Source organism: Aricia agestis, chromosome 5, assembly GCF_905147365.1.
Source record: "Aricia agestis chromosome 5, ilAriAges1.1, whole genome shotgun sequence".
NCBI lineage: Eukaryota > Metazoa > Arthropoda > Insecta > Lepidoptera > Lycaenidae > Aricia > Aricia agestis.
This window is the reverse complement of record NC_056410.1, coordinates 13708122-13730811: the sequence shown is the minus strand read 5'-3', so window position 1 is coordinate 13730811 and position 22690 is coordinate 13708122. Positions and strand designations below refer to the sequence as shown.

General features: G+C 36.1%; 1 protein-coding gene across 3 annotated transcripts in view; it reads right to left on the bottom strand.

Annotated features, from left to right (window-relative positions):
• LOC121727496 (acetylcholine receptor subunit alpha-like) overlaps positions 1–22042 on the bottom strand; it is a 49976-nt gene extending 27934 nt beyond the window's left edge. For 2 of the 3 annotated variants that reach the window (XM_042115381.1, XM_042115383.1), the window contains exons 1-3: positions 21820–22042; positions 7310–7464; positions 508–688 (exon numbers count right to left, since the gene is read on the bottom strand). In XM_042115381.1, coding sequence (XP_041971315.1) covers positions 508–688; positions 7310–7464; positions 21820–22005 — 522 coding nt within the window. In that variant the 5' untranslated portion in view covers positions 22006–22042. Of the gene's footprint in view, positions 1–507; positions 689–740; positions 922–7309; positions 7465–21819 lie in introns of all 3 variants that reach the window. The other variant, XM_042115382.1, reaches the window with a different exon arrangement.
• Positions 22043–22690: the final 648 nt, after the last annotated feature.

The following is a 22690-nucleotide window of genomic DNA, read 5'->3' as shown; positions in this document are numbered from 1 at the left end:
ATTAAGTTGTTACATATTTTTTACACAAAAATTTTGGGGGCCTCAACCAGCCTGGGAATTCGGGAGAGGAATGTATAAGTGAGGTTGCATCCCATATCACCTGACATTTAAAATTTTATACCTTTCCGTGTCGAGCGAGGAAGGCCGATTGAACTAAGTGGACCGGTCGTGGATATCTGGAGCATTCGTGGACACGCACGTTGACATACTGCTACTCCACATAATAACATCATCATCGCAATACTTGCAACATGTCAGAGCCAAAGGTGCGAGCGGCCGGTGGGAGCGCGCGCCGAAATAACGCGCGCTCGACGCCAGCGGGGCTAGCACCTTTGCGAACAGTCAATATGTAAAAGTGAGTAACAAACCACAATGACAGAAAAGTAATAGTAATTACGACGAATTACGTTCGAGCCAACAAGCTACTGCATGGACATCGGCCGGGGCGGCGGGCCCTACGGCTACGGCCCGCGCGCGCGGCGCAAGCGGCCAACAGCGGGGCGTCACCTTGAAGCCGTCATATGTCCAGCTGCCTAACTTAAGCACACAGGTTTGCACGTCGTAAGGAAAGAACTCGACGTCGATAGAGCAGGAGGACTTATACACGGCGGGCGGCTGCCACACCACCATGCCGTTGTAGTAGACCGTGGCCTTGGTCATCAGCGTCACCTCGTAGTTGCCATCTGCGCTGTGGACAAACAGAGCGGTTAGCGCGAGCGTCGGCCGCCTCAGGGTATTACCTTGAATCCGTCGTACGTCCAGCTACCGAATTTAAGAACGCATGTCTGCTCGTCGAACGGGAAATATTCCACGTCTATTTCGCAGGAGGACTTGTAAATGGCCGGCGGCTTCCATTCCACCAGCCCCTGGTGGTAGATGGTGGCCTTGGTTGCCAAAGTTACCTCGAAGTTGCCGTCGGCACTGCAATGTTAACAGTTATTACATGCCGCCGACCGGCTGCTCGGTCGCGGTAGATAGCGTAGACACAGCGTAGACGTAGGTAATAGTTTTGCTTATTTTACTGTTCACTTTTTCTTGTGAATCGAGCCTTTTGGCTCTCGTCAAATACATAATAGCTGAATTCTGTAAAGGTAATCGTGATACGCAATTTACTGAAACACCTTTCCCTTCGAACAATTAGTAAATATTTGAGTAGCTGCGGCCACTCGGAGCTACAATTCAGGTGAAAAATTGTTTTTCGAAGAGATTAGGACGAAAAGGTGTGCATTAGTCAAGAAACACGACGGGGGTTCGGGAAGGACGTGAAATGAGTTCCGGCAACGGCTCATTAATCAAAGTCGGCGCTTGGAGGCTGTCCAAGACATGGCTCCATAATTACTTTCCATGTAGCACTTATTTGAATTTACGCAGAGTCTCAAGAATATTTATTAGAGCTGCTACATTCCGTTATTGGAATTTTATTAAGAGTTTTGCTACGAATAATAAAGAGTCTTGCTAATTATTGCTATATTGCGACCAGTTTAAACGCGACCTTCGTAGCATACTAAATGTATGCTACGAGTATGCTACGAGAGTCACGCTTTAAGTAGTCAGAGTAAAGATTTATAGGCTTATTAAAAGTATGCGTAGGTTGGAAAAACCGCTGTGTATAATAACTGTAATCTCTACCTACCAAATGTTTATTATTAGCAGCATAAGGTGGATCAGCGTAAGCCCTTTGGATCGACGTGATAAGCCAAGCTCAAAATTATGATATTTTCATTAAACGTTAATCCATAAATGATCGTTATGAATAATATTATGTCTGTTGGATGGAATATGAACGGTATTTTGGTGTATTTTCAACGGTAACCAATCATTTTATAAGTGTAGATAATAATAATTGGTACACGGTACATTGTGTATTGAGAAAATATACAGATAAGTATTACGGTACCATAAGAAACTTTCATAGGTACTATTCAATTTTTTCTACAACTGTCATTATACTAACAATAGAAAGTTGCGATCACTTTATTGAGGTAATTTTATTTATTTTATTATTTTTATATATTTCTGAATAAATTATAGCAACTAGATCATGTTTCAAACATGTATAGCAATAAGCAGTAGTTTGTTTGGTGTTAAACATTACGTTTCTGTTTCGCTACTTATAATTTGATTCGTAAGGTATATCGTATATATTTAACCTGAAAAACACTTCCACCATTACCGCAAAACATCCACTGATGTTCATTTTTAGAACGCCTCTTAAGTGAATTTCATGAGAATATGCAGATCATTTCTAGCAATAAAAGAGGCCACCTGACCTTACGGAACGTAATTAAACAGCAAAAATACCAGCGGGCAATCAAAACAGCCACTCCGCAGTGAATGCGGAACGAGTACCCTCCTCTCGAGTTCTGCCCAAGAGGAAATTTAATGTGTAATGTGTAAGTAGGCCCATGAAATGACGTTTCATTATATCTCTAGATTTGATTGAGTGGTTCTGAAGATATCGGGGTGTCTTATCATATTTGAAATTGATGGTTATCGTGCAGATATTATGATCTCATTTAGACATGTAATGTTTTGTTTTATTTTTTTAAAAGCTCATCAGTCTACATAAATGTTTAAAAATGTATAAATTGTAATGGGTTTTAATTTAGAAAAATGTACTGATTCCATCTGAGAGGTTGAATTGTTTGTATTTGTAATAATTTGTACTCAATATGATAAAATTTAATAACCAGCTTTTATTGGTATTAAGTGTAATTCATGATAATAGAAGCAATCTCCTAGCTAAAGTTATCGAACAGGAAAGTTGAACTGAAACTGAGGAAACGAGGAAAAAGGAACGTTCTGGTGGAATAAATTGGACTTATTTCAATTGTATACCGATACTAATTACTTTATCGAATAGATACGAGCGAACTTTCTGATATTCTGTTATGATCATGTCTTTGCTTTGAGTTTTTATTTTTATTTGTACCGGTAATGTATTAGTTTGTGCATAATTTTTGCCTTTAAGCGCTTACTAACCAATTTAGAAAACTTGTATGTTGGCTTTGAAGTTTTTCTGAGAATGATACTGTATAATATTTAGCCACACACTTCGTACACATTCACATTGTAAGGCTCGATTTATATGCATCCGCACGAACAAGCGGTTTGACCGCTATACCGCGAGATCGCAAGCAATTGTATGTAAATACTAGCTTATGCCCGCGGCTTCGCTCGCGTTAACAAGTATTATTATTAATTAGATATCAAAGCCCAGCCCGATCGGCTTACAAAGTTTCATACTAACTTTCATCCCCTATTTTATCCCTTGGGGGAAGTGTTGATCGAAATCCTTTCTTAGCGGATGCCGACGTCGTTATGACATGCGCGTGCTGCATAATATCTACCTGCATGCCCAGCCCGATTCGTCCATTGGTTTGGGGTGTGCGTTGATAGATCACATGAATAAATTGTTACATACATACATCTTTTTGCTTGTAATCTTGCCGCAGCAGCTGTTGTAGCCGCCAAATCGCTCATTATCTTGTATATAAATCGAGCCTAAGGGCAAGTTTTTCACTCAGACTTTGTTTGTAACTTGTATCCGTAAGCGTAACTTTTGTATCAAAACACTTGCGGGTCAAGTCAGCTCATTATTTACGATTTCCTCCACGTAGGACCGTTTTGCATAAATCTATACTATTAAGTCGGTTATTGTATTTGTAACGCACCCCGGGTGCAGACGTGACTCGGCTTCGAAACAAAACGATAATTGCAACTCGACAATGTCTTCGCTTTTCCAATTATAAGAACAAACAAACGGCCTATCTCAGAATGGAAAATAAACTAAAATAAACAGATACAGACATGTATCCTGTTTATTTTGTTAGCAAACTAATTTCTTCTTTAAAACCTTAATAATTGTGAGACAGAAAAGGGCCTTTGCAAGTCAATTAATTTGACTTGACGTGTTGGTATTAAATTAAACAATATAAAGTTTCCTAATTTGGCTTATATCGTCCAGACGCTGATCCAACTAGTTTCGTTTTGTAAAATTGAACTAAATAAATAGTGTATCATTATTATACAATATACACGAAGCCACCATCCAAGGCCTTGTTTTATCATTTTAATATATTCCATTACGAGAGAAACCAGTTTTTCAAATATATAATGTCGGTGGAGTTGGATCAATAACGCATTGGAGTGAAGATAACAATAATGGAACGGCTGCTCGAGTGGGATTGAAAGTATAATGTCATCTTCCGATAAACGCGTTATATTTTACGTTACGACAGTCGACACGCCTCCGAGGTCTAGTGGTATAGAGCGTGGCTCTTGACTCGGAGGTCGTGGGTACGATTCCCGTCTTGGAAACATATTCTGTCCAAGTTTGGTTAAGATAATACAGGCTGATCACCTGATTGTCTGACAAGTAAGATGATCCATGCGTCGGATGAGCATGTAAAAAGTCGGCCCTGCGCCTGATCTCCCGCCGGTCGTGTCGGTCTTCCGTCCCACTGGGTTATGAGAGAAAAGGAATAGAGAGTGCTATTTAGTTATAGTGCCCAAGTGTGTGCGCAGTACACACTGCGCACACACTTGGGCACTATAAAATTATTCCTGCGTAGCTGGCCTGGTTTTCAATGAAAGCGGCCACCGTCACCGAAACCGGTGTGGGAGCTTTTATAATATATTATTATATTTTACGTTTGAATATATATTTTATTGGAATTTGTTACTTGGCCGTATATGTTGATTTCTAACGATTTAAGATGAGAAAGCTATAGAATACGATGTGTATTGTGTAACTTTGTCTACAATGTGATACTTGATCTTATAATGTATTCGATCATAAGTATGAAAACCTTAGTATAAAAACCTCGTAGAAGAGCTGGTTGTTAGTAATAATAATAATAATAATAATGAACTCTTTATTTGCACATAAAAAAAATACAAAATGCGAATGAGAAACAATTTTTAGGAAGAGAGCAAATTAAAGGTCTCTTCCAGACAACCATAAAAAAAGATATTTAAAAAAGAAAATATAAAAGGATTATGACAAACAAAGTCTCTTAAAACTAAGTTTTTTTTACGTAAAAGATATAACATATAAAAGTAATGTTTTTATTATTCGTAATATTATATATATAAAATAAACTACATAATACTTACGATTTACACATATAAAGCATATAATAATAATTAATAATCATATAATATACATACTGAAATATAATACATATCATAATATCTTATATCCACTAAATATGTTCACATTGAAAGAGTTATGTCCAAGAAATGATTTTTTAAACGTTTTTTAAAGATATTGATAGATTCAGAATTTTGGATAGATTCGGGTAGTGAGTTCCAGAGGCGGATAGCGGAAATAGTAAAAGAAGAGTCATAGAAAGAAGTTTTATGAGAAGGAAAGGCAAGAGTGCGTTTGTTAGCTGAACGTAGAATAGGATTATTATGGCCAAGGAAACTGAATTTAACTTTGAGATAGTCAGGCTTTGTAGGATTGAAAAGAATATTGTAGAGAAGGTGAAGAATATGAGAATGACGGCGTAATTTAATCGGGAGCCACTTAACCTTAGACCGATGTTCTGAGACATGGTCAAATTTGCGGAGGCCAAACACGAACCGGATGCATACATTTTGGAGACGTTGGAGGGAAGAGAGAAGGAGTTCATTAAGGTCACTGTAACAAACATCAGCGTAATCAAGGATCGGAAAGAGTAGAGATTAGGCTAGAGTGACTTTAGTCTGAACAGGGAGAAAATTACTCAAACGTCTGAGGGAAGCAGAGGCGGCAGATATCTTTTTGCGAACTTCCTGGACTTGAACATTCCACGACAGAGTGCGGTCAAAATAGACCCCAAGGTTACGCACTGTTGAACTATAAGGAATGATCGACCCATTGAGTATAATATTTGGTAAGTTGTTCCAGTCAACTTTGGCTATCAATCGTCTACTACCAAGTTAGTAGTAAGGGTATTAATAAGTAAGTATGAAATTGACCATCCTCACATTTTCAAATATATCACAAAATAATCAATTAAGCTATAAGTTGTTGTACAAAAACAACGAACAAGTTAAGTGTGGTTGAAGAGATAATTCCCAGATAATGAGTCATAGTTCGAAACTTTTGTCTTCGATGTAACTCCACTAACAATGGGCTACTTAATACATAAAGCTGTTATTATACACTTACAGTCTGTCGTTCCCCTGCAAACTTTGCAGTTAACGACTTGCAAATTTCTGTATCACTTTTCTCGAACAATGTTACCCTTTAATTCCTTTTTCAGAGAGTTCGTAAACAAAACAAAACAAAAAAATGTGTAGCTCGTAGAACACTCCAAAGTAACACGTACATTATACGACAATTTACAATGCTGGTTTTAGTGTGGTTTTAGCGTATCTAATGTTAGCCGTGCACACGGGAATGTCATTTTAAAACGTCTAAAAATGTCCTGGATTGTTTTTTTACCTTTGCCTACATAAATAAAAATGCCATATTATAAAAATAAGTTTTACAAAACAAAAGTCGGCCATCAATTAGAATTGCCCGGGTAATTAAAGAACCAGCATTTTGTGAAATACGCTAGAGGTCGTAAAACATCAAAATCTAAATGCTTTATAATAATTTAACGACGCTAATTATCCGGAAATAAAAAAAAAAGATAATATAAAAGAATACTCATATTCTAAAGCTATTTCAGGATTAGAAACTGTGATGAGCTTTTAAATAATTATTACGACAAATAGCTAGCAGCACGGAAAGTGAAAACAAGCTTAAAGGATCAGTCTGTCTCGCCTGGGCTGGCTGTGTGCAAGCGAGATAACCTATGTTATCTGTGGTTTATCGCTGTAAACTGCGGAAAACTCAATTATTGGACGTCCAAAACATGTGGTATCAGACGCGGCTATGGCTAATCTACTAATTAAATTATTTTAAGTAAGTATTTAACTTAGCTCGGGTAATAATCAGCAAAGCGTATATTTAACCACAACGCCAAATATTTTCAAAGGTATTTTATAACACGTTGGGGTATACAAAATATAATGCACTGCTCTGCACAATTGATAAATAACTCTCTGTCTATCCATGGTCCGATTTAGATAATTTCGATCACGGTCCCGCGCATAATATAAAGAAATACAATAGGACCATAGATTAAACATTGGTGAAACCAATCAATGAATTCTTTAAAGTTTCATCCATTTGGTTCAGTTTCATGTTTGAAGATTAAAATGAATTTAGTAATGGCGCTGTCTACTATTGTGCATGACAAATAACGCTTTAGCCATCATTTATATTAGGAAGCGTTCACACCGATCAACATAGTCGAAGACTTCTTACTTATTGTATAGCACGATGTCGGGCCGCCATATGTGGTCTGAGGGCACATGCAGCATGTGCACGCCGCCATACTCGCGCGGCTCCCACCGCAGTTTGTAATCATACCACGACTGTTCCACCCACAGGTTTGTTGTCATAATCTGGTTCTTCAAATTCTGAAACAAATAAATAATATTATTTATTTATTTATTTTAACAAATTATTGCATTGTCATTGGCTCTTAATTAATACGTATGCAAACTTTCGCAGTAATTAAACTACCTTATAGGTGAAAATCGTGCTCAAAGATTCCGTTACTACACTTAAAGCCCAAGGTAATAAAAGCGCGTTAAAAATTACTGTTGGAGAATATTTTTGAATATCGTTAATGGTAAGTATACGTAAAAGCACTTGCGCCAGTCTGAGTTTTAACTCAGACAAAGATTACCTTTAGGTAATCCTTGGTCTCTCATGAAAGAATAAATAAAAAATTGATGATGCTGTGTAAAGAGTAGGGATCTTAACATAGTAGTAACTCAGATTTGTGCAAGTTGGCAGATAAGAGACGTAGATTAATAACGCTTTAATTTTGTTTTAGGTTGATAAATAAACTTAGACTGCCTTCACATTAAGTCGCGAGCCGCGCGGCTGTCGCACTACTCTCGACTAAATGTGAAGGCAGCCTTAGCCCTTAGTCTTTATTATTATTGGCTGAGGCCTGAGAGTAAGTTTACCAACGATAATAATTATTATGAATAAGCATTGCCTCTAACAGTAGGTACTCTTGAACTATTATTACTCGTATCCTTCCCAAAAAATATTTAGACTTCTTTTAGTATTTCTTGGAAGTTCATAAACTAGGATAATAAACTGCATGAGGTTTCGTGCTTATCAGTAGTAAAGTACAATTACTTTATCGCTCACATCGACTACAAAAAATATTTTTTTTATCCATTCTAATATTATAAAAGCGAAAGTATGTCTGTCTGTTACCTCTTCACGCCCAAACCACTGAACCGATTTTGCTGTTTGGTATGGAGATACATTATAAAAGTGTACGATTTCCACTCTATTAACGAATTTTGACGCAACAGGGTTGCGTGTGTCGTCTAGTTTCTCATAAAACTTTAGCTTTAGCAAATTAACGTTAATTTGATTAGAGTTCGCTAAAATATAAATCCAATGCTAGAATTTATTTAGATTGGCTCTATTTTTGGGAAACTTTAATTACGTTAGCCTATCTGCTTATTGTTCGGAGAATTTTGAACGAATTTACTAGAGTGTCAAATGAAGTTTTTATAATGGCAGAGAATTTAAATAGTAAACTTACAAGCTACAAAAAACTCTAATACCGTAACTGCATAAGTGCGTTTTTTAGAAAACTTGGCTAAACCAAACATTTTTATACAATATTTTACTATGATACTAGCTGTCCCGGCAAACGTTTCTTTGCCATATAAAGTAGGTATTTCGCCCGTATTATTTTATTGAAGTGACTAAATAAGTATGTCACCATGGCAACGTCGATCGCTATCCCGTCGCATAAACAATGGTCGCCGTCAGTCTCGAGTTGTAATAATTTACTATTATTTATTCAATACAAATTCACTTATCAATAAAAAAGGGCCTAGTAGCTGATTCTCAGACCCACTGAATCTACACTACTATTATAAAGAGGAAAGATTTGATTGTTTGTTTGTTTGTCTTGAATAGGCTCCGAAACTACTGGACCGATTTGAAAGATTCTTTTACCATTGGAATCCTACATTAATTCTGCTGAACATAGGCAAAATTTTATTTTGGAAAAAAATAGGGTTCCGTAAAATATTTGGGATTTTCGGACGCAAGGTGTAAAAAATCAACCAGAAATGTTAATTTTTTCGCGTACGCTGCCTAAACTAGTAAGTAAGTAAGTAATTGTAAGTAAGTAAGTAATTGTAGATCTTTTAAATATCTACAAAAAAGTCCGCGACACCTATACCTATCTATGTTGAGTGAGGCACAATAACCATTTTTTTATTAAAAAATCTTGAAACGTTTTTGGACTACATTTAAATGCCTTTATTTTACTCATGACATTAATTTTCATCAAAATAAATTATTTCATTACTAAGTACAGTTAATGTTGATAATATTTGGTCTTTGAATTATTAAAATTGGATGTTTGGTTTTAATGTTATGGCGAAATTAAAATATTACGATTTCTGCTGCACGTTGCGAATTGGGCGTCGTCAAGGCGCCGCGCCGCGCGGGTGTGCTCGCCCGGAGAGTCCACGTAAATATTAATTATTATTACCTCGATCATGGGAATCGCAGACACAATAGATTTATAATATAATAGTTATGCGACAGCCGGGTGCCGCTTCATTGATGGGATAATAATATTATAGTGCTTCATTAATTCATTACGTTTTGAATGACTATTATTTTTGATTGCTATTATAATTAATTTCTATAACTATAAATCAAACTAACACTTAAAATATTAAAAAAAATACAATAAAATGTGTATAATAATTATAATATAGTAGTTACAGGCTAAATAGTGTAAACCATTTTTATGTTCTGCTTAACATAAAGATTGACTAAGAAAAGAAAAAATATTTAAAAATCAATGTCCACCCGTGCGAAGCCGGGGCGGGCTGCTAGTATGTATATAAAATTTGGTTAAAATCAGTAATGCCGTTTCGGAGGAGTACGCGGCCTAACATTGTGACACGAGAATTTTATATATACAGGGAGTAACAAAAATAAGTGATAATACTTTAGGGTGTGTACGTGTTTTTTGTAGAGAGTTCACTGTGAAAGTAGCAGCGCTGAAAGACCAAATGTTCGAGTTTCCCCATACAAAATTTTTTCACTTTTGTATGGGGAAACTCGTGACGCTCGCGCCCTTGGCCATACAAAAGTGAAAAAAAATCACTTATTTTTGTTACACACTGTATAAGAATACAGCTACTTATAATAGCACATTGTTACAAGGCTTACAATTTGCAATAGTCTAAATCGAAGCCATGATCATGCTGTGACAATTTGAATTCATGAGTAACATTAAGTCTGTTTCAATAGCAAAAATGAAACTATCTCTCTCTATCTAAATATCTGTGAAACATGTATCAAAAATCAGTTGAAGCAAGGGATGGTTTTACAATTGTTGTCAAATTAAGGTAAAGTGCAACTAGCAAACAAAGAAACCACAGTCGTAATAAAAGTTTTCTTTGTAATAGCAAAAAGAACAAAGAACAAATTCACCAACAAAAGGCTCCTCAGTACGCGAGTACAGCATTCCTACCGGCCACCGGGCTTCGTTTTGTTTTCTTTTATTACAGATATAAACCCAATTTAGAATGGTTTGTGTGACTGTCTGTCACAATATTGACAAGTTTTTATAACTCTAAATGTTTTTTTGTAAGTTTAAAATTATTTTTTTTATTTTCAGAGTCTTGTTGACTTCCGCTTAAATTTAACATTTTTATTTTTTATTATATCTCAACTTAATAAACGACATGCCTCAGTAAAACCACAAGTAAAAACTTCGACTCCATATTACAGAAACGTTATGTAAAAGGAATATGCGGAGGGTAATGAAAACACTGTCATGTCTCTGGCGGCGCGTCACGTGACGAGCGGAGTCTCGTACGCCGTACTTGATAACACGTTTACTGATTTACATGTAACAGATCGGAATACTAAGCGCTGGGAATGTTGAACTCTTCCCGAGTTCCCTTACGTATTCATTACTTTAATTGTTTTTGCTAATTATATGATGTAAGCCCCGCTGTAAAATTGTGTGAAAATAGGTATATTATTACACTTGCTTTTGACCGTGGCTTCGCCCGCGTGGAATTCTGAGAACGACATAATTTTAGAAAAAAAAAAAACATAGCTTTTTATACATAAAATATAGCCTATGTCACTGAGGAACACACCAGCATTTCTATTAGCGTTAAAACTTTTGCAATCGGACTAGTAGTTCCAGAGATTACCTCCTACTTATTATATTAGTGTAGATTTTTACACAAAGTGATAAGAACACAATGAATATACGCTCACTTACCGTATATATAGTGTTTAGTTGGGTACTGCTCAATCACTCACTCACTCTTTTCAGCAATACCCAAATTTCTGAATACATAAGTAAAATTATTATTGTTCAAGCAGTTCAATACCAATGTAAAAGATAAAAGAAAAACAAAAAGGAATTTTTGAATTTTACAGCTGCTCAATTTAAAATCGCACACGCTGTTTTCTACATTTTCCAACATTTGCATCGCCTCGATATTTGCAACCTTTGTGAAAAGTTATCGAGGAAATAGTAACGCGCGCTGGTCTTCTATGAAGAATTATGCGACATTTGCTCCAATTTCTACAAAAAATACAACAAAAGTAATAAAATTGTAATAAATATCGTTTCAATTAATAATCGTCCTATCTCCTGGAAAATATTACTTAAAACAGAATAATATTCTATTTTAAGTACTGTACTACTGTAACGTAACTCCATCTACTATATTATTGTAGATAGAGTTACGTTACAGTAGTAATAGAGTTACTTTGAATAAATACTATAAATTCATAGGAACAAAACAAGCTTTACAAGTACAGTGAGTTTTGACGTGTATTTTAAGAATGCTGAAGTCGGCCAAAACGTGTTACATGAAGTTTAGTGTGCTCGACCCGGAAAACTGCATTTCACTAATTGGCGCACCCGACGCGTACACTATGAAGTTGTTTTTCTATACATTTGTGCTATTTGAAATATAAAATCAAATAACTTCGTCCTAACATAAATATTCAAGAACTAGATGATAGATAGACGGACAGACACATTTTCGCATTTATAATATTAGTACGGATATGCTACATTAGGTTTTCAATTTTACATACAGTATGTTTCAGTGCGTAGTATAAAACAAAGTCGCTTTTTTATCTGTCCCTATGTAATATGTACAAATTTAAATCTTAGCGAATAGAGTGATTCAACGGAAAAGATAATCTAAGGCTACTTTTAAAAGATAAAAGTTTAAAACCTTTTTATTCTATTATTTTGACGGTCAAACTACTATCACACATACATTTTAATTACCAAATCATATTGTTGACATGATTAAGGTCGAAAAGAGTTGAGTCAGTTTATCTTCAAACTGTTTTCGAAGCTATTATAAGGCATGGAATTCAGCTTTTGTTGAATATAAGTGAATATCGTTTGGGCGGGCGCCACGGACGTGCGCGGGGAGACAACTCAACGATTTCAACGGTAACGTTCGCCAAATACACTGGTGTATGGGGAGTATTTAATGTTTACCAGCACTTTAGCTAATTAATACTTACTTTCGTTAATTAATAAAACTTTTAAGTGTGTCTGTAAATTATTAATGATTATTGACATAATAACATATTGTGTTAGAAGAATCTTATTTTATAATAAACTGGCCAAAAATGGCCAATTTATTGCGATTTTGTATACGATACAATTGAGAATATTTAGGTATCATCTATAATTTTTTTTAACAAAAAAGATGTTGAAATTCTTAACTTCTATAATGCCTACCGCAATGCACGAATGCCATAGAAACATAACAATATATTTATCTAAAGTTTATCTTAAATACAAATCTGGGATAGGACTTTTTTCGAAGTCTACTCGACTGCGTCTAGGGAATTCAAATGATCGTAGGACAATCACATTATATGAAATGGAACTTTTAGAATTGGATGGGCGTTTGAAATCAGAAACTAAAGTGTCACAGACACTTAATATTGCCGTTTCCGATTGAAGATATTGAAAAAGCTGACGCAAAAGTGAAGATTCCACAAATAATATCTGAGTCAAAGTTGCGTGGAATCATTTCGTCATAGCCCAGAACAGAACTTGAACATAACAAAGCACTCTCGAGCCTCGAAAACGTAGCGAAGTATAAAAATATCTCTCATATTATTTTAAATCCAAACAGCTTGAAAGAAAGCTTGAATGACAGAAAGTGGACCTTTGTATTTTATAATATTATACTAGTTGTTCCGGCAAACGTTGTTTTGCCATATTATTTTATTGAATACGAGCTTTTGTCCGCGGCTTCTCTCGCGTTAAGAAGTATTATTATATACAAACTTTCATCCCCTATTTGAACCCCTTGGGGTTGGAATTTATCAAAATCCTTTGTTAGCGGATGCCTACGTTATAACATCTACCTGCATGCCAAATTTCAGCCCGATCCGTCCAGCGGTTTGGGCTGTGCGTTGATAGATCACTATGTCAATCAGTCAGTCACATTTGAGTTTTATATATATATATATATATATATAAAACTCAAATGTGACTGACTGATTGACATTGATATATATATATATATATATATATATATATATATATATATATATATATATATATATATATAAAAATACGATGTCGTAGGATGATTTGATAAATCGAATTTTCGCGAAAATTCTAGGGATTTCGCGAAAACACGGATTTATCAAATCATCCTACGACATATATATATATATATATATATATATATATATATATATATATATATATATATATATATATATATATATATATATATATATATATATATATATATATATATATATATATATTATATATATATATATATATAGATTATATAGCCATATAATCTATACATCTATAAGTACATATAAATAAAATTGGAGTGTCTGTTTGTAATATTGAAAGAACCGTTTTTTACTACATGCATAATATGAATGTACATACGGTACATATAACCAAATAGTTGTCACCATGGCAACGTCCATCGCTATCCCGTCACACAAACAATGGTCGCCGTCAGTCTCGAGTTGTAATAATTTACTATTATTTATTAAAAAAATGCACTTATCAATATATAAAGTTGATGTTGTCCGATTCTCAACCCTAGCCGATATGCTCGCTAAGATTAATGAAAATCGGTCGAGCCGTCGCCGCGCAGAGGCGTTCAACCACGCTCGCCGTGACACGAGAATTTTATATATTAGATTTATTTTAAGTAGTACTCAGAATTGCCTACATATACTATTTCAACATAGTATACAAATTGTATCAAAGTACATAACCGCATCACAATCAACTTTTACAGTATCTATTGATGTAGCTCATTTATTTTTCATTCAAATATTTACTCGTGTGGTTCAACATTATTACTAGACAAAATGATTCTGCTTACACCCACAAACAATTAGAAGACATGATATTTATCGCGCTCTTTTAATCATAGGACTTAGGGTAATGGAACGTTTTTCGTGAAGTGAAGATAAATATTGGGAGGTAAGAAAACATTACGGAGGCAGGTGGCGCGGCGTGCGGGGTAAGAGGGTCGGATATAGGGGAAATAGGGGTAAGACGCACATGTCTAATATCACGACAGATTAATGACAGGGCAAGGGGGGTCGTGGATAAAAACATTAACTGAAATAAGCATAACCTTTTATGGCAAGGCGGTTGATTTTGGTAACAAATAAAATTTCGAAAAACAAGATATGTTTGCATGCTATTTTATATTATATTATGTATATCTAAAAGCGTTAGACCATAAGAACCTCATCACCGCCTACTGTATTTACCACTTTTAGAGCAAATAAATTAATTGAATTGAATTGAAAAAAAGAAAACGGCAATTTACAAAATTAATGAAGCCGACTGCTTTTTTTGTAATTTTTATTGTTTGGCCATTTTGCTATTTTTTTATTGAAAGTCGTCCAGACCGCAAAGCATGACAAACAACTAAATACAAATACATAATATCCACTAGCTATTTGACCGAGCTTTGCTCGGTATTCGTCAAAACACGAATAAAATGACATTTTCTAGAAATGAATCCTAGCTAGATCGATTTATCGCCCCCGAAACCCCCTATATACTAAATTTCATGAAAATCGTTGGAGCCGATTCTGAGATTCCAATTATATATAGAATTGCTCGTTTAAAGATATAAGATAATCACGAAAAACATCTACCACCACCACCAGTGGTAATAATGATTTTTTTCAACCTGTTTAGGTCATTAATTAGCCGAAACTTTTTCGTATTCGCTTCGTTATAATAGAATCGCCGATCAACATGTATGGAATTGACATAAGACGAGTCGAACGTCAACGTTATATTAACGAACGCTTATATGTCAATTCCATACATTTTCATCGGCTATTTTGGCTCACCCCCCAGGTTCGTCTCAATAAATTTAGTAACTGATTGTCTTACTTACTATAAACGATGACTCATCCCATCCTCTGCAGTTTCCATCTATTTCCATTCCAAAAATCAAGGACAATTTTTTCATGAAACTAAATAACTTTATTATGTAATGTATTGACCATTTCGATCAATGACCTTTTGCCATCTTTCAGGCAGCATCATAATCCCCCGTTAACTTCTGGTTTTTATTAGCAAAAAACTGAATCAGGTACGATTTGATATCATCATTATTGTAATTTTTACCATCAAGGAGTTTTGTAAAGGCCGAAACAAAAGCAATCAGATGGTGCTAGGTCAGGACTATATAATGGTGGATGTGGCAAAACATCCTAAACAGCTCCAATAATTTTTGTCGAGTGGCCAAAGATGTGTGTGACTTTGCATTGTCATGATGGAATACAAACTTTTTCGATTTGCCAATTCGGGTCGCTTTTCTTTAACTGCATTGTTTAATTTTGTGAGTTCAATGTAGATCTGATGTAGACATCAGAATTGATCGTCCAGTTGGGTGAACGAAATTTGGCAAATCAATTTTGACACTGTCGTTCTTAGGCTTAGTTGTTCGTCACTATAAACAGCACATAAGTTTTGCTGAGCTTGCGAAGCGTTTCTCCCTTTGCGGTAATTGCGAACTCCACGCTTGCGGCGCAAAAGCCCGCGAAGGCCCCGCGACCCGCGAGTGTGGAGGGTTACGCGGCTTCGCGTTCGAGCTTCGCGGCTTTCCCCGTCCGGTGTCGGTTTTTTGGTCCGCGACAAAGGGCTCGCGAACGCGAACATTATCCACACTGGCTTTTATTCGGAGTCGCACACAATGTCAGACCAGCAGCAACAGTGACTTCAACGTCCGTTATCCGTCAACGTCCGCATTTGAGTAACAAATGCGCGCACGAAAATGCGAAGATTGCGAGTATAGAGGGCCGTATTTATTCCCGTCGTGTTTAAGGCGCATAGCGCCCGTGAATCGTGGCCGCAATTCGCGACACGAGTGTGGAGAGGGCTAATAAAAAAACATTATGAAAATGTTCCTTTTGATTTTCCATTTTTCAATGAAGGCCAAACGAAAACTACGCAACCGATCAAAAAACTTTTTTCAGTGATTGACAGCTGAACTACCAACTAATAAATAACAAAATATGTTTTACATTTCACGTCTGCAAACCTAAAAATTCAACTGAAGCCATCTAAATGAGTGAAATCCGCAATTACTTAGTTGCCAACCAATAGTTTAAAGCAACTTTCAGCGCAAGTCAAAGTCAAAGTGGAATCGAAGTTACGTTCTGCAGAGAAACCTTTGTAGTATCAGTTGTATTCAATAACAGAAGTTGTCTGTTACATAATCATGTTGCATAACGCGGTCCCGCGCGTGAAGTCTCCCGGTCAGGTCATGCCGCATGTTGCTTTGCAGCGGTGGACATGACACCTCCACAAATAGACTATTGTAAAAAATATTATACTTTTTGTGCGGTGATTTTTTTATTTCATCTTTAAGCCGGCCGCATACATACGTTTTCCCTATGCGATTTCCGAATTCGTTTCCCGTACTCGGAATTCCGAATCAATGGAATTAAAAATACATCAACTGCCGCACACATTTTCTCCTTACGGAACGAATTCGGTACGTACGCTTGCGGCCAGCCATATGGAAACCAGTCGATTTCGTAAGCATATTATATAGGAACAAATATAGGAAAATTAAAAAATATTTAAGTCCAATGTAATACTTATTAGTCAACAACACATAGGCTGTATATAATCTAAAATAAATATAATATTACTACTAGTTACTAGGCTTTCTTGCGATGTAATACACGACTTATCTAACAATGCAAAACACACTCACTCAAGACTCAACAACCAAAATTATCATAATGTAAATTATGTCATAATTTAACAATGAAAGCAACATTACCGAGTTCCTTAGCAATATAACTTCTAACTCGTGCTTATTGAAATAGTTTTTTAGAGAAGTAATTTAGTTTGGAGCTCAGCTATTCCCCACGTAGAACATTAAGGTATTAGTCGGTATGGAGCGGTTATAATTTCATTACACGTGCACGGACTTATCTCAAATTCATGCGGGGCGGGGAGAGGGGGCTTAGTTCCCCATTTTAACTTAGCTTTAACCTTTAATATGATTTACGTTAAGTTTGTCTACGATATTACCTCTACCGAGCGTGTACTGTATTATAAATATTCTCACGAATCATGATAATCTTTGGCTTTTGTTTTTGGTATATTTCATACATAAGAAGACTAAAGGGCTTCACACCCGGTAGCTATGATGTATATTAAATGTACCGTAGAGTACATTACACTTCATGGTAACATACTGTGTAAAATATACATTATAGCTGCTGCTTAAATATTCCATAGAATGTACTTATAAGGTACATTCTATAGAATATTTAAAAAGGGTTTCACGTAACGCTAATGAAAAAGCGATAAAGTTTACTTAAATTAATTCACATTTTTGGTTTCATACTCTTTGGCAGTATTGAAAATATAAGAGAGCGAGTAGATACTTACGTTTACTCTGCAGAGAATTAACTTTTTGTGGACCGACAACGGGTTCGTGACAAAAAGCCGCCAAAGAAAATGTCGGACGATAAATTTGTATAAAAAATTGTGTTAGAATGACTGAAATTACTAAAAAGGGACGTTACTATATGAACATACATAATATTTTTTATTTATTATTTCCGTTCCGCTCAGGCAATTAAAAAGAAAACTAGCGATTTGACCGAGCTCTGCTCGGTATTCGATAAAACACGAATAAAATTACATTTTCTAAAAATGATTCCTAGCTAGATTAATTTATCGCCCCCGAAAACCCCTATATACTAAATTTCATGAAAATCGTTGGAGCCGATTCCGAGATTCCACGTATTTATATACAAGAATTGCTCGTTTGAAGATATAAGATAATATAAGAGAACATTAAAAAATGTAATTTAATATTCTGCCAGAAATAAAGAAAATAATTATGTAAGTACATTGTGTATTTTGTACACGTCCTACGCAGTGCTACGAAGCGCTACGCCGCTACGAGAATCTCGTAGACGCACTACGCAGCTCTACGCTTTTACAAAACCAATAGGAATGCAAATGCGTGCATTGCAGTAATACTAATTCTTTCGCTTCTCCAGGTAGTTTTTATGTTTCGGTACTCAATAAATTCATAATTAATTATTATTATTAGTACAATCGGTATAATCGGTGATAATAATTATTACTTATACTTAGGGTATGTTATTCGAATATTCGAATACTCGTTTGATTCGAATATTCGACGATTTTATTATTCGAATATTCGCCAAATTATTTTTCGAATAATTCGAATACTAAAAATATTTTTTATTTTTGTTTAAAATGCTATCAAACATAAAATTAACACGGAAGAAGAACATAATTAAGTTTATTTCAGAAAAATAATATTATTTATGAATATTCTGCATCTTTAATGATATATTATATAAATCTGTTTTTAGTCTATCTAATGAGTATACGACCATTCATCGTCACCATTGACCATGTTTTAGTTCATTGTTGTTCATGTTCATTACGCCAGAAGGGTGTATATAAAACAAACTCGTTTTTAAGAAGGTAATAAATGTAAGTGCAATATTGAGATTTTTAAAATATGTAGTTAAAATACAAAAGATACTTTTTTTATACGGCCTTTCTGGCTTGAAGCTCGCGATGTGATTCGACAAGTTGATAAAATTTGCTATTCAATAACTTTACCACGGCAGTCCTCGACTAATAATTGAAACAGTTCATGGATCGAAAATATCAAAAAGACGGGTAAGCTGGCTTAGTAGTAATGAACAGATATCATAACGTCGAATATCATATTATTATTTAATCTCAACTGCTGCCTAGCAAGACTTAAGCATAATCACATGAGAAAAGTAAAAGTTGCTACGATCGAAAACGGTTTACACTTTACAGCCTTTCTTTTATTGCCCAGCTGTAACCTTAAAATATACATTTTTAAAGTGTTTAACAATGAAAATTAACTATGTAATTTATAAAGATTTATGTTGATAAAAGTAAAAATAAGAATTGCTTACTTTATATTATTAACAAAATAGGATGTACATGGTTGTACGAAGCTTTTTGTTACTTGTATTCAGAGTTTTCGGCATTTTTTAATATTTTTTAATAATTCGAATAATATTCGAATTATTCGAATAGTAAATTTGTCGAATAATAACATTCCCTACTTATACTTTCGAACATTATTCAGCTTAATTATGATGCAAAAACGATCGAAAATACACGACAGTGTTTTCAGTTTGACAATTTGTTGATGAGAAACTTTTGTTTAATGACAGAGTCGGGACGGGCCTCGAGTCCAGTGGTGGCGGTGACTGTACGCCAACAGAGTTCACTATAGATTTATAAGCTGTTACTTTGAATTCATTATCCAACAATATTTAACATTGGTTCAATATCCGATTTGATTTCACAACTTTCTTTTGTTATTGGTACCTAACAATTTGAATAAAAGCAAACTATCCAATCGTTGGGAGTCATCTTATTATTGGCTACTTATATTTTCAGTTAGTTTAGTTGAAAAATTCTAGAAAGGCCAATAAAAGGATTTTTAAGGTTCCGTACCCAAACGGGACCCTATTGCTGAGACTTCGATGTCTGTCCGTCTGTCCGTCCGTCCATCCGTCCGCCTGTCTGTCTCCAGGGTGTATCTCAAGAACCGCTATAGCTAGAGTTCTGAAATTTTCACAGATTTTGTATATCTGTTGCCGCTATAATAACAAATACTTAAAACAAAATAAAATTCTACTTATACTAAAAACAAATCTTACGTGAGAGAGCCATGCATCGCCGGCATAAATGGGCCGGCTCGACCAGAGAAATACCACGTTCTCACAAAAAACCGGTGTGAAACGCGCTTGCGCTGTGTTTCGCCGAGTGAGTGAGTTTACCGGAGGCACAATCCCCTACCCTATTCTCTTCCCTACACTCCCCTATTCCCTTCCCTTCCCATCCTTACCCTCCCCTATTACCCTGTTCCCTCTTAAAAGGCCGGCAACGTAGGTCTTCTGATGCTGCGAGTGTCCATGGGCGACGGAAGTTGCTGTCCATCAGGTGACCCGTTTGCTCGTTTGCCCTTTATTTCATAAAAAAAAATGCGGGCTTCCATACAACAAACGTGATTTATTGGCCTTTTTTGCTCGATATCAATAATGGCGACAGATAGACCGTACTTGATATTTTCACAAAATTTTAGGTACTTGATATTTTCACAAAATTCGATTATTTTATATATTTATAATACTTATGCCAATAATTTTAAGTGTTTTTACATACATATTATTCATAAATCATAACCAAGCAATTTTAAATGAATATTAATCCGTTATTAAGTCTTTAATGTGGTTTTAATCGTATTAAGCCGTATTTTACGCCTTTGCGATTCGCCACAACGTGCCCCGTATTAGCTTAAAGCGATAATACCCTTTATTAAGACATCTTTTCATTAAAATGCAAATGGGATCCAAGTTTTCAAATAAAACGTTAATACTCGTAATGCTTATTAATAATAATTACAAGGTAATAGCTTTAACTTGCTTAATTGCAAAAAGTGGCCATTTTGTATTTCTTTCGTTGGCTTTGTATATTATATTATAATGATAAATCGTTATGTGCCTAATCTATGTGTGCTTAATGGTTTCTTCACATAAAGTTAACATAATGTTTACATAAAGTCCGGTGCCATATTGTCTGCTCCAATCCGGTTCTCGACGGCTGAAGGTCTGAGACTCGTGAGTGTCGTTACACGTTAATTTCTTAATAATCCCTTCACGAGTTTGCACGGTCACGTTCATTTATGCCCTCGTTACTGAGATTACCGAATAGGGTTTACGATAATAACGATTACAGTACTTTCCGTTGTCTAATATGCTTCTTATAATATTACGCATTAGTAAAATCGTAATATACCTTTAGCTTTGTTTACGCGAGAATTACGAGTCACCGAGCCTCCATTCATAAATCAAAATCCCCATCATCAAAGGACAGTAAAACCTTCTTGAAACGTGCGGAGCTCTTACGTAAACAAAATCCGAACTCAGCCCGATAAGAACGGACGTTTCGACGGCAGATATGAATACACAAAAAGGCATCGGATACCCTCGGACGAGCTTTTACGGGGCATCCGTAATACGGGCCCCGTAAAAAGTGGGTCGGGGCGGCTTTGATTCGTGACTATTTGAATTTCAAATGCGGCGCGCAAGTGCAGCCTGCACTCGATATAGGTCAGGCGGCCGGCGGCCGGCGGCAGCGGGACACTCACGACATCGATGAGCTGGCTGAGCTTGAGCTTGATGCAGACGCGCAGCACGTCCGTGGTGTTGACGACGGGCCGCACCAGCTTGTTGTAGTTGGACAGCAGGTCGTCGTACAGGCGCTTGGCGTCGGGGTTGCCGGCGGCGGCGGCGTGCAGCAGCCAGCAGCCCGCCAGCCACAGCAGCGCGCCCATCAGCGAGGCATCCTCACACACCGCGACCGAGCCCGGGCGCGGCACGAACCCGACTGCCGCCCGCCCCCGCCCCTGCCGCCCGCCCGAGCGCCCCGACCCCCGCCCTACTGAAGAATCGTCACTCGACGCGAAAATTTTGCATTTTGATTGTGTTCCCTCTAATTATCGCCTGCCGCCCCGTGCTGCATTACGATACATTTTGTTTCACGTTTCGCTGCTTTTACAAAACGCAGTACTGGGAAAAAGTCTCGAATTGACATCTACTTTCGGTCGATGTACAGAAACTTTTTTAATCCCCGACGACTTTCCACGTAATTTTAAGATTCGTAATGTTTCTTTATATAAAACTTAAACTTTGTAACTAGAGGTCCTACAAAAGTCCTCGGCTTAAAGTTCGAAATTCCTAATCATAATTTTTCTTTCTCATCATCATCATGAAATCATAATTACGTGAACCATGACGATACCAACATCTTACCGAACGCACACAGTGAGTGTGGGTCGGAGATTGATGAGATAAAATCTCCTAAGTCATAACATTATCATTGAGGAAAATGAAACGTCTCATTTGAAAAATACGCCAGATAGCTCGTATTTTGCAAATATTGCCTCCATTTATTATTATGTGTCTACTATGAATAATATTCATTTTAAATACAAAACTAGCTGTCCCGGCAAACGTTGC